General features: G+C 34.3%; 1 protein-coding gene across 4 annotated transcripts in view; it reads right to left on the bottom strand.

The window, feature by feature from the left end:
• Nucleotides 1–344: 344 nt before the first annotated feature.
• LOC116266976 (uncharacterized) overlaps nucleotides 345–13,851 on the bottom strand; it is a 69,562-nt gene continuing 56,055 nt past the window's right edge. The window contains exons 1-11 of one of the 4 annotated variants that reach the window (XM_050081092.1): nucleotides 10,348–10,512; nucleotides 9,018–9,164; nucleotides 7,758–7,930; nucleotides 6,924–7,141; nucleotides 5,072–5,177; nucleotides 4,866–4,967; nucleotides 3,709–3,768; nucleotides 3,534–3,612; nucleotides 2,637–2,784; nucleotides 1,027–1,150; nucleotides 345–431 (exon numbers count right to left, since the gene is read on the bottom strand). In XM_050081092.1, coding sequence (XP_049937049.1) covers nucleotides 378–431; nucleotides 1,027–1,150; nucleotides 2,637–2,784; nucleotides 3,534–3,612; nucleotides 3,709–3,768; nucleotides 4,866–4,967; nucleotides 5,072–5,177; nucleotides 6,924–7,141; nucleotides 7,758–7,919 — 1,053 coding nt within the window. In that variant the 5' untranslated portion in view covers nucleotides 7,920–7,930; nucleotides 9,018–9,164; nucleotides 10,348–10,512 and the 3' untranslated portion in view covers nucleotides 345–377. Of the gene's footprint in view, nucleotides 432–1,026; nucleotides 1,151–2,636; nucleotides 2,785–3,533; nucleotides 3,613–3,708; nucleotides 3,769–4,865; nucleotides 4,968–5,071; nucleotides 5,178–6,923; nucleotides 7,142–7,745; nucleotides 7,931–9,017; nucleotides 9,165–10,347; nucleotides 10,513–13,851 lie in introns of those variants that run through there. The other 3 variants (XM_050081090.1, XM_031648524.2, XM_050081091.1) reach the window with 3 other exon arrangements.

Raw genomic sequence — 13,851 nt, forward strand, 5'->3', positions numbered from 1 at the left:
TTTAAGAAAATGTTTTTGATATATTTTGAATTCTTATGTTTCATTTAATATTTAATATCTATTTGCATTTTGTTCTTGTAACTAAATTAGCAAAAAACTCAAAAATTCTTATTTTTTGTATTTCTTATATTTTGATTTTTGATTAGTGAGATGTTCCACAAAAGAATTTGAACCAATCTAAGAAAAGCCTCACCAATAAGAACCTAAAACTATATCTAGATGTTGAAAAGGTGAGGGGAAGAAGAATCCACAACCAACCTTGATAAGCTCCACAAAACAGATTCTCTTTTTCCTTGAATTTGGCTTATTCAAGTGAAGCCTTCACAGAAGCAACTGTTGGAAGTGGATGACTTGTTGACCATTTCATAACTTCATTTTTAGGCAAATGAAATGGATTTAAGGTGACAAAAAGGAACATCTGTCTCCAAACTCTGCAATTCCATTAGTTTAAACCAACAACTACAAAAATATTGTTTTGGTCATTTGAAAGCAATAGCATGAATAAGGCAATTGAGAATTATATAACTGTTTCAAGATCCTCTATGGAAGGTACAAAAGCTCTTATAGTAGAAATATCATTCATATGAAGAACAAGAAATAAGATACCAACAGGTTGAAAATGGCAAGCATGATATAGAAAAGAAAATGTCATTAGATAATAACAAAGATCATTCAGCAGCAACAAAGGTAACTACACAAGCAAACCTATAAGAGCACAAAGTTATTTTAATGAAAATATAAACTTACATGAAACACTTCAAACAACATAGATAAAATAGGATTTGTCACCTATTCAGTTTTTATATATGTTTTGGCAAAATTTATAAGATGAAAAATCTATCCAAACTAAGACACAGGTATCCTCATGTATGTGCAATTGCACACACACACACACACACACACACACACACACAGAGAGAGAGAGAGAGAGAGAGAGAGAGAGAGAGAGAGAAAGAAAGAAAGATTCATGACATAGTAACATATTGCGGAGAATTGGAAAAGCAACTATGATACAATATTACAAACCTGAACCACATTGAGCCAATAAGTCAAGCAAATTCTTTTGCCTTTTACCCCAAGAAAATTCCAGGCTGCCCAGGCTGTTGGATTTTTGGGCATTAAGCTATCATCATGATGAAGGTATATATCACTGCAATCAAAATGAAAACCAATCTTCAGTAGAAATTGCATAAAATGTATATGAAGAAATTGAAGTGCTGCTTTAAGAGAACTCCAAGTACCCCTAGATTTTTTGGATTAAGATATTATCAAGGTATATATCATTACAATTAAAGTCAAAAAAACCAATCTTCATGATAAACTGCATAAAATGTATATAAAGAAATTAAAGAGCATAACATAATACACATAGGAAAAGTTACGACCTCTTTAGAAGACAATTGCATGCTTCTTGTAACCAATATTGTGACGGCACTATTTTTGTCTTCTCTAATAACTTCTAATTTTGATATTGATTCTTTTGCTATTTTCCATTAAAAACCATAGTTTTATTATATTCTTACTTAAGAAGGACCAATTGAACAACTCGAGTAAAATCTAGCATGTAGTGATGCTTCTTTCTCTCCATTTTCTATTGGGCAATCATAAGAACCTACAACACAGTTAATTTTTGATACACTAATGAGGATGGGTTTGCCACTAAATTATGTATGCATGCTGATGGGATTTGTAGGAGACAAGTTGCATGGAATTTGAGAACCAAGAATATCTTTTGTGTTGTCTCACTGAAGTATAGCACAATAAGAAATTCACAACATCCATTATCAAAATCAGAGCATTACCATGAATCTATAACTCCAACTACTCCTGCCCCCCTCCCCCAACAAACCCTCACAAAAAAGAAGTCCCAATGTCTCCTACTTTTGTCAAGCCTTGAAGAATGAGATTACCATGAGTTTGATTACCCAATGGCAATAGTTATGTTGTTAATTTTAGGTTAGTCGTAAGATTTGTACATGACAATCAACAACACATTTTGGCTTGAGCAATTACATGCAACATTATCAAAATCAGTACATGGATTCATTCAGACAACAAAGACATTTAATAAATCATCTAAATCGAATCAAAGCAGAATTATTTGTGAATCAGATTCTTAAAATTATATCCTCAAATAAAAAATAAGGAAAATGTTAAACGGTCACAAAAAATCAAGAAAATGATAAAAAAACTAAAGAGTGACAAAAAATAAAAATAACAAGAATTTAAACTTCAATAGGTAAACTAGAAAGCAAAAAGTTTTAGAAATTTCTAGTTTTAAGTGACAACTCTATAGTTTATGAAACTTTCATAATTGGACTTGCCAAGTAAACATTAATTCAACCAATTGAACGTTAAATCTGCTGACTTTTTAATCTCACTCGAAAATTGAGTTGAATGGATACTACATCAATTTCATTGGCCACATCAGCCTAATTTTACAACAACGGTTCCAAATGAGTCGTATGTTAAAACAATAGTAATAGCAACCAACATATATCAGAAAAAACTAGAAGGGTGGATTCAACAAACAAATGGTCCTACAAAAAACATCTACTAAAACCATACTAAAATAGTGTGCAACATAGATATGTAAAAAGAAAAAAGGTGAATTCAAACAAATAATTGAAGAGCACCTGTCGACATATTGAAAAGCACCAAGAACTCTGGTCTCATCAAAAGTAGCATCTTGTCCAAGTATTTTTAGAGCATCAGGAGCATGGGCGGCCATTATGCATCCATCATAGGTATCACTGGTATCAGTTTCAGTCATTATGGAGCATCCTGTAAATTTATACGGTAAAATTTATGGATGTTTTCTTTTCTTTTTTATTCTTTATATCATTTTGGTAAAGCTCAACAATGAAACTACAAAAGGGCTAACATATAAACATAAAATCATCATCAATGGGCCACAGTAATAAAAAAATAGAAAAAAATTAAAGATTCATAAGTGCCTACAAATATTTTGTCAGTCATAAAGCCTTTGATGTCTTGTGTTATATGATTTTCTTCACTTCTAAGAATGACAAAAGAAATTTTTACTTCATAGAGTCTAGAAGTGCATATAGGATCAACTACAAATTCATGAATTTTCCACAAATTTTAGTCACTTATTGACATGCACAGGCAAATAACCCAATCTTATAATCATAAGAACAAATTGAAAGAGAATTGAAATAAACAAAAAAATTTGATGACCACTCATTACTTGATCTCTTATAGTTATTATATGTTCATAAGCTATTATCTTTGCATAAGTTGATGAACATGAAGACATGACAAAAGAAAGGCTGCTTCAGTCTTTCCATATATTGGACCACTTCTATCTTCTATTTTTTTATGTTCTTAGTTTCTCACAAGTTACTTCTTTATTGAAATGAAGAGCATGGTCAATGTAATGTTCTATGCTAGGGAATCATAACTAAAAGAGTTTCAAGACTAGAAAAATTGACATCTAACTTTATTGTTGGACAAAAAATTGCTTTTTTTATTCATATAGCTATGAACTCTTCGACAAGAAAGTGTTTTACCTCCAGGAGCTGTCAAAATAGATTTCACAGCACAACCTGTTCTTATCTCACAACTCCATTTCTCCAATTCAACTCTTATCTGTTATTGTTCAAAGGACCAAATGTAATAGCATTAAAGTTCAAGAGACGAAACATTTAGTCACTTCATTTACTATATGACTGGGAATCTGCAAACCTTATTAATATATGCATGTGAGCAATCCTTCACGGTGAACCATTGTGGCCGCCCAAATAGCTGCAACATGATACACGAACCTTCTTTGAGAAACAACAAAGAATTATATAACAAATTCAGCAAGTGGGCAAGAATGTTTCTTGCTCAATCTTAGTGGGGATTACTCTTTGAGGTAAAAGCACTTAAGACTATAATATTTCTCTTTGAAAACAAAGAGAAGGCTATCATTATTACTCTCCTTTGATTCTGAAAACTAAATCCTTTCTCACAAGAAAAATAACTTCTTGTGTGTTCTAACCCTAAATGTATTTGGCAATCATTCATTTTCTTTTGCCATCACCAAGTAAAGCCTTCCACTTAACCTAGGAGCCATTGGTCTGCTTGCTTCAACTTGAAGGAACCCTCTAACAATCATCATGATCTACCCTAGATGAAACAATGAAGAGACTTCCACTCGACCTTTTCATTCCCATACTACAACAATAGTTTTGATTCGACCTTGCTCATCAAATGTTTGAAGGACGAGTCCTAGCTTTATTATGGTCTCAAACAAATAATAACCACAACTCTTGCAAATTGTGATTATTCTTTTGCAATTGTTCCAAGGAAAGAATGATAGCGTTGGACTGCCATTTCAGGCACCCGAATTTTGGAGTTTAGGTGAACCGTTGACCATGTTGGTTGTTTTCATAGAGAGCGATCCCTAGCACTATTGGATTGGAAAACGTCTTCAACTAAACTATCATGTGGGCTGCATTCAGGTGCCTCAAAAAATACAAGGTTCATTTAAAAAAAAAAAGGAGATTTGCTTACTTGTTAGGAAGATTGCTATTGGTCTGAAGATTTTTTAAAATTGAAAGCATCAAAGATGAATGGAGATAAGACTTTCTTTTTTTTTTTGTTTTGCTAAGGGGCGCTTGAGTCACCAATTTGGGTCTAGTGACGACACTGCATGTGGCTAGATGTTATGTCCAACTTCATTTCAATGAAATTTTTGATAGGCTAGTGTGGGATGAAGCCAAGTCCATCTGATATGTAATAAATTTTCTTATCCTAAATGTGCTTCATTCGCAGCCTTCTGACAAGGGTCTTGTTTCCTTCCTCTTCCACCCATATAAGTGAAGCAAAAATTTTAGGAATGAGGAGGTTATAGACACCTGAAGAGCATGATGGTTTCGGCAGAATGAGAGCACACAGTAAGCAGAGCAGTTGAGCATTTGTTCAGAGGAGCACGACCAAACTGAGGAACACATCGGGATCTGCAGCCCAAGCATTCATGATTCAACAGTTGGATTCAAGTTATGGTTATCAATGCAAGATGAAGTAAGATAAAATGGAGGTGAATGGGTTGGTCAAGACTTACAAAATAATGGTCCCGAAATGCATCAGAGTAACCCAGTGATTTGATGAACTGTCCAAGTGTCTCACTACGATCGAGGTCAAGGTTGTTCTCATGTTGCTCAAGGTACCTGCGAAAGCAAGTGCCTTCTTCGATTTAGTACCACTGCAACCAACTAGTGTTTCTTATTGCTTTCATTCTTCTTGCGAAATTTGTCATCTTCCTTATGAGATTAGCTTATATTCCACTTTCCAGAGTTGCCCTACAACTTGCTTTCTAGGACTCTTGGACTAGTTGGCCATGAGATTCACTTTAACGATAGATTTTGACTTAGCTGCTTGGTTTCATTTTTCAATGTCTTTACTCAATTTTTTGATAAACAAAATCTGAAAAAGTTCATGGTGCTACTGGTTGTGTCATGTTTGGATATAGTCATTGGGATAAATTGTTTTTGAGGTTTGCTATTCTGTTTTGGTGATCATCATTTGTTTGCTTGTCTATTAGCTAGTTGCAAAAATAGCTCTTAGGTGAACATTGTTCATCTTGTTGGTTGTGAACTACCTTGGTTTGTGGGGTCTGCTGACATGTAGTCTTCCAGTGCCTGTTATCACGATTGGGACACTAGTGTCCAGTGGGAAATTTATGGTTCTTTCAAGGTAGTATTTTCTGTTGCCCAATTTATTATGATTTTTGGTATGAAAGGTCTAGGGAACAAAATGCAGATGTGGAGAAATTCTCCATTTATATGCACTTCCAGTCCGGGTTCATCTTGGGGTTCATCATCAACCATAGGACTTCAAGGTGCTTCTATTGTTAAATTTGCTAGTTTAATCACAACATCCAGGTTTGGATTTTGCATTCCTTTGTTTGTCAATCGAATATCATAGGAAAGTGGTATTAAAATGTCCAGCATATGCTACCAGACAGTTGTCAAGTCAAACAAAAGTTCCAATTGTACCTACCACCTCTTGTGTGATGACCTGAAACTTTTGTTCCACTTCTTTTATTGGAACTCTAATACCAACCCCTCTCTCTATCAAAAGTTACACTTGTTTAGGTGAAACAAAAATACCATAACAAAGAAAAACCCCCCAGAATCGAACTTCCATGTTTGTTTTGCCATGGAACTTCCCTTGATTTTGAATCACAGGTCCACTTCTACAATGGAATAGCATGTGTTCAAACATGGCCTAAGGTTTTTTCTTATGTCGAATGATTTTAACATTGTTTTGAGTCAGTCAAGAATGTCGAGTGAGATATACACTAGGATTAAGATGAAAAGTTGTGGCAAATCTATAAAATAATATGTACGATGGGTGTACAAATCCATGAAATACATGTGAACTAAGAACTTAGAAATATAAAACCACATAAAAATTTTAGTGCACATGAAAAGCGTATGTTTAGTACACTGAGCCAAAAAAAAACCAACAGTATATTTGTGCCTGATTACAAATATGATGTGAATATTATTACTAAATCTTAATATTTGAATATGTCTTTTATTTGAATATTAGTTAATTTATATTCCAATAGTTGGCATTTCTCATGTAGGATTTCAAATTGATTCTCTTAGGAGATTGGAAGAAGTAAAGTGCTTCGATCTTAAAGCACCTGCTAGTGCACTTATGTTGGTGTAATATTATTATACAAGCACTAGTGCATAATCTCGGTTTACCTACAACCTATCGGTTAATAAGGAGAACAAGAAAGAGATTACTTCATATCCTAATTCAAACATGCCCTTGTTTTTTATTTACAATAAATTGGCCAAAAGTAGTTTCATCCACAAGTATGAGACCTAAACTGGTGCCAATTTAAGAGTAACAGGGATGTTTTCATTCAGAAAAACCCATCCATTGATTTTGAAGCCTACCTCAAGACGTCGCGTTTGAATTTGATTATCTCTCGGAGCATTCGATAGAAGGAAGGTCTAAAGGCATTTTTCTTCTGGGCAAAAAGGCTGGACAGCCCATTCCTACTCCCCCACTCACATGTCCTACCTTCATCCAAACTCACTGAGAAGGACATGTCGCTTCTTTGCACATTAACTCCAAGGTTTTCGAAAAGCTCCATCATATTGGGATATGTGACCTGAACACAAACATTAAGTCAATTTCATTAACATGATCACTGGAAAATAAGATTGTATATGAATTAATTTATCTGAAAGTTATACTTATGATTGTTCAAAGAGATGGCTAGCTGATACCATATCAAACTCCTATGGTCTCTATATGTTTATACCAAGGGATGCAACCCATGCCCTGCTTTACCTAAAAATTATTGGTATTTGACTCTTGAACCTTGACTGCTAAGTCTTAAGTTCAACCACCTAACGAAACAGACAGCGATTGTTGGCATGATTCATTTTCTTGTCAAATCCAAGAAAAATCTGCAATAAAATTGAGAGTTTAGGAAAAAAATTTTACGTGTTAATTATCTAACGCAAGTGACTAGTGCACCTAAAATCAACATATATAATGTGTGTGTGAAACGCATATAGGAATGTAAACAACTACGATATGGTGTTGCTTTTTTTTTTCCTTTTTACTATACCCATTTTGACCTAATCTACTTTTTTTACATATTTCAATACAGTTCGAGTGGAAATGAATTACAACACTAACTTTATGCTTGTTTATAAGCAGAAGAATAAGAACAAGAAGGAGACATGTATAGGTTCAATATTTCATACTCCATTGAACACCATAAATCCAAGGTCCAAATCGACACCATTGACATGGACGGTCTGAGCATGGCCACCCAAGTGAGCTTCTTTTTCATAGAGAACCACGTGAACTCCGGCCTTGGCCAAGATATAAGCTGAAACCAGGCCACTCACTCCCCCACCAATCACCGCAACCCTCATCTTTGTTTCACCTGCAAAACCATGTAGCAATTTCTTTATTTAAGAGGTGTTTGATGAGACTGGAATTGTGGAATTCTATAATTAATTTTTGATAAATTTAACAGTATCAAACAAAGAATTTTGTTTTAGTGATTATAGGTTCATTCTTGAATCAAAATTCCCGAATTGAGTTTCTATCCTAGGTTGGTGGAATTATGATGATTCCAGAATTTTAGAATTTTTTCATCTCTCTTTAGGACACATGGTTTTAATTGATCAATTATAGAACTCTAATTCCTGTTTATCAATCACGCACATCATTGTCAAAATTTGGAATAAAAATTCCACACTATCAAACGCAAAGAGAAAATAGAATTGGAATTTTTATTCTAATTCCAGTCTGAGGTGGAATATTATATGTAGAATTTTAATTATAGAATCACAATTAAGGCTATCAAATGCCGCCTATGACCTTGTCCACTAGGACCTGCGCACTGCACGAGTGTGTATTGATACTATATGAAAGGAAGGGTTGTGCCCAACACGGAATACCACTTCTTCCCATGAAGTATATGGTAGGGTAATCATGCTTGTTCCTGCCAATCTGACCCCAGCGAAAGCAAAGCTTTCCAAGTGTTTTTGAGTCAAGGAGGCTTTCTTTCTTTTTTCAGTGCTAGTGTTAGAGCTAGGAGTTTTTTGGCTGAAGGGCCCTTCGGTCACAGACCTAGGTCTAGTGCTGGCACTACAATATGAAATGAACTTATCAAAACCAAGAGATTAGTATAGCGAAAAGTTTGGACCTTGATTGCTGGACAGATGGTGAGGGTTCAATTCTCATGAGCACCACTCTTAATGAAAACTCATTGGACTCCCTAGGCAGAAGACAAAAAAAAATGTACGCTTTATAGATGACAGTGACTATGTATCTCCTCCAACCAGGGTGAAGGGAAGGGAGGGCTGGCAAGAGCCATGGCCCTTCCTCAAGTTTCAAAATTTTCAAATTTACGTATGATTTTTTTTTAATTAGCTCTGCCCTAGTAGAATTTTAGAAAAAATAGAGGTTGCCTCCCCTCTAAAAAATTCCAAAAATTTTATTTAGTAGTCGCATGATTGTTCTACCTCCTAATATGAAATCCTGGCTCTGTCCCTGCTTCTAACTGGAATATTGCCAAGTCTAAATCAAAACTGAGAGAAAGTCCGCAACAGGGAAAGGGCGTTAGGCACCGGGTTGGGTCTGAGCTGAGTCTGGCTAGACCATTGACCGACCTGCACACGAACCACACAATCAGTTGATCGGTAACTTGGTGATTTGATTTAAATGGATCATGTCAGATCCAAACCATAAACAAATTAACACTATCTTCATCAATTTGTCAAGAAAAAAATTCTCTTCCTTATTCTTAGGAATCTAACACTTTTAAGGAAATACACAAATCCATCATATATCAAGAACCTCAATGTCCTCTCAACCCTAGCAAAATTAAATTAAACTTTAATTACTTTAAATCTGGACCAAGATCTGATCCCATTGGAAACTTTTTTTTTCTAATATTCATTGTGCTCCTGGGCACGTTCATATTGTTTTCAAAACGGTTTGGATTATATTTGCACGATATCCGCAAAACTGAAGTGGTGGCGCACTTAATTAGGCAGGTCGTCCTTTTGAGGTTGGACGGACAAAAGATGCCTCCTGCCTGCGCTGTCAAAGACAAAGACACGCTGCAAGTACAACAGACGTTGGTACTTAATGGCGTCATGTGGAAATATGTATGGGGACTGCAGGCTCTCGCAAAAGCGCCATGGCACAGGACTGGGAACAGGCTGTTCCCCTTCTGCACGTTACATCACCATCAATATAGTAATTAAAACTCTCGACCCTCGAGTGAAAGAAGAAGAAAAATGTATACATCACAGTGCATTACAGTGTAATGTTGGAAAAAATATACCAAGAATTTGATGTAATGTAGAAAATACTATGAGGATCCTCTTTCTTTCCCTTTCCCTTTGACGCCAAAGTCCATTCGTTTTTTCCCTTTAGGCATCCTAAAGTCCCCACAATGTGATTGTGACCCTTTCAATAGAATTTTTCTTGGGCTGGTGTGGTTCGATAATATCCCACATGAGCGGCCATGTATCTTCGCTACTGGTTTAGTAAAGTAGTGACTATGAAGTTTGAGTTAAAGATAGAACTTTCAATAGCCTATCACTCCGATCAGCTATGCTATGCATCTAGAGAGAAAAGTTTGGTATCTTGATAAAACCAAGATGTTAATGCAAGCATTGACACAGCTTTGAATGTTAAAGGGCAGGTGCTTCGGTTCTCTTGCTGGGTGGTTAGATAAAATATTCTTCCTACTCACACAACAATTATACTATACTATATCACTTCAAAATGAAACAGTGAAATGTGTAGCCTGAAACTGTTAAAGATGAGAAATGGAGCAGTTACCTTGCTTTACGAGCCCAATAATATTGATCCTGAAAAAATTGTTCTGCCTTGATTCCTTAAAAATCAATTGCCCTTCCTTGGACAACTCACTGTTCAAAAACTGATCAAAGTAAATCTGAACGAAGAACCAAGATAGTGAAGAGCCTCATAGAAACAAAGAGAACGAGAGAGAGACGGGGAGAGAATGAGTGGATGGCACTCCTTTTATGGGCTTTCATTATCCTGATCATTTCTGTTAGGCCCCTTTTAATTTATAGAATTGACAATTGCCTTCCATTACAGTTTTTTGAAAAAAATGTTTACTATAAATCAAGCATTCATTTGTTCATCGTAAAAAACAATAAAAAAGGAACAAGCTCTATTGGTAAATAATCTATTATTCCTTCAGGAGGCTAAAGTCAAAAAATAAGAGAAAAACAAGGTTTAAGTAAACATAAAAAAATTAAAAGAAAAAAAGTTGAGTGGAGCTCAATATAAACATAAACACAAACATGGTTGAGCTGAGCCTCTACATGCATTAGCTTATATAAAAGGGCTTTGTGAATGAAATGTTAAGTAACAGCGGTTTAGGCTTTTTGAAATCAATTTCTAAATAAAATAGGCAGTAAAAACTATATTATATACTTGATATTTTTTTATTTTTTGATGTTTGATTTATTTTTGACATTATTTTTCAGGATATTATATGCTTAACATTTTTTTTTATGCTTATACATTGTTGCAATACGGGTCGCTTCACAAGCTTAATGCATTACTTCAGATCAATACACTTAACAACATCAATTGCTGCAAAGGTCAAAAAGTAAAATAAAATAACTATTTCTACCTGCATTCCTTCAATAAAACTTTTTGCCATCCAAAAACAAACACCACAGTGTTAAACCTTTTCCTCTAAGAGAGCATATGAGTAAAGCGAACAAAAATGTAAGGAAACAAATAACAATGAGACTCACGCCAAATTAACATCGAAAATTCTCTTGGAGATAGTAAAATCACATTCGACTATCAGTCAGGACCCAAGTGAGTTAGCACCAAAAATGGATGGCTCGGCCAAGAATGAGCTAACTCTCTAAATCGGTGACTTGGATCATAATCACCAAGTTTGGCTCTAACTACTTTAAGCTGTAAAAATTCATTTTGATTCTTAAGTTCTTAACCAATTTTCTTGCTTATTCTTTTCACGCAATAAAAACTTTTATTAGGAAAAAGGAAACAAATATTCTCTGAACTATTTACAAGTATATTTTCATAATTAATCTCTAAACATCTAGATACCCATGTAGAATCAAAGTTTGACATATATATAGATATATATATATAGATATATATATATATAGAGAGAGAGAGAGGTAAATGCAAACCAAGCAAGTTTTCTTAGATTCAACCTCATTCATTGTTAGAGTTGTTGATAAAATCATAACTATGGTCCTACTGCTCTATCTTAGGTGTGAAGCAGTAGATTATATTACAATAAAAATACCCTATAAAAAATTTGCGACCTGAACCAAACGAGTTGTTGAGCAAACTTGTCAACCCACTGAGCCAGTCGTCTACCAACCCGAGTCTGGGCCAGCTTGCCAACAAGGACTTCAATATAAACTCATGGAACAACAAATAGAAAAGCAACACTATCAATAAGCAGATAGAACAAAAACAAAAACAATATAACTTAATAGGGACTAGTAATTTTTCCACAATGAAAAAAAAAAAGCTTCTTGTCTTGCACCGACTTCACAAGCGGATTTTATCCTTTCCTTTTCTTTAATTCCCCCCCCCCCCCCCAACCTAACTTTTCAGTTAATCCCATAGTTTCTGTCATATTTAATTTTTAGGAATACCATGTGAGTATTTCATCATCAATATACCAACGTGTTCCGCGTAATGTTATCAAAATTGGTTTTTGAGTAGAATCAGAAAGCTTATTATTGAGTGAATCGTTTAAATCAAATTGAAATCACAAGTTTTTGTAAATTGGATTAATTAAAACATATATTTTTATTTAAAAATTTGTAAAATGATGATAATACCCACTTTACATAATAATAATAGTCAACAGACCAACCTACTAACAATACCTTAATAAGAATATATTAATAGAAAAATACTTCGATCTTGTTTGAGAGGGAAATGCTCTTGCCACCATTCTTTATTTTCTTATCATTATTCTTTAATACTCTGCCCCTCTTGTTGGAAATATATATTTTTTCTATCAAAACAGGAGAAACTAATATATCAACGATTCCCAGGTATTCAAGAAAGTGGCCAATTTTTACCCTTTGGCTCTGCTAACATTATGAACACTACAAAAAAAGAGGTAAAAGAATACCAATAAAAATAAGCAGAAAACCACTGAAGGTTTTACTAATGTTTTATCACGAGCGTTAGTAGAAATAACGTCATTGATACTTTTACTAACATTCTGAATAAAAATTAACCTGTTAGTGACACGAAAGAATAAATGTCACTGAAAAATTTTGACATTTTATATTTATCGTTTTTGCTGATGGAATGCTTGTGTTCGTGAAAAAGCTTTTCATTAATGCGAACGGCTAAATAAAATTAATAACAACGAGAAATCAGAAACAAAAAAAACAACAAAGAAGCTCAACGACAAAATTTAGCATCTATAGTTGAAGTGGCAATTGCCATAATCTTTTTTGCAATATAATCTAAAATAAAGGTACGTAATAGAAAATGAGCCTATAAAATGCATGGAGAAAGAAAGATTGAGGGAGAATGAGAGAGGTTGAAGGAGAGAGAGCTAGAGGAACATGCCTTTGAACGGATAGGATTGAGAAAATGAGAAAGAAAATGTGTGAACAAGAGGAGGGCACGTTTATGTTTATATAACCCAGCTATAGATTTTCTGACAAATCTGACCACTGAAGGTCTAAGCATGGGCAGTAAAAAGGGTCTCCTGAAACGGGTAGTCTTATCCTGTATTTATTATATCTGACCCTTTGATAATGTCATAAATGCCTATCGTATAAGGTCACCGGCCACTTTTGACTATGCCATGACACCCACAGGAAACGTTAGAAACAGCTGATTGAAAAATAATAAAAATAATAATAATAATAACTACAGATTCTCTTAGAATTGGCCGATTTATGGTTGATTATAAAAAAACTGTCGATTATTTGAGGCTTTCTGATCAGATCTTCCATGGAATTGAAAAGAATCTGACTAGATTTAAACCGGTCCATTCAGCCTTACTTTAATAAATAATTTCATGAATATGCCCTAATTTTTGGAACAGAATATTTATGTTATACTCATATAGTATTCCCAATGTTAAACAGCTCTTCATGTTAATATATAATTTCATGAAGGTAAACACATGAGGCACAATTTTACTAATCTGTGGCTACCATTTTGTTCAGCTAAATAAAGTCCAAAAATAGTTCCGAGTTACAATACTCAAGAACCCACTTTTCTTAATTTACTGCCAAAATTAGCCTTGTACTTTTCGAAGTTTTGATTTTTTTCTTCTTACTTATGAAA

Source organism: Nymphaea colorata, chromosome 13, assembly GCF_008831285.2.
Source record: "Nymphaea colorata isolate Beijing-Zhang1983 chromosome 13, ASM883128v2, whole genome shotgun sequence".
Classification (NCBI taxonomy): Eukaryota; Viridiplantae; Streptophyta; class Magnoliopsida; order Nymphaeales; family Nymphaeaceae; genus Nymphaea; species Nymphaea colorata.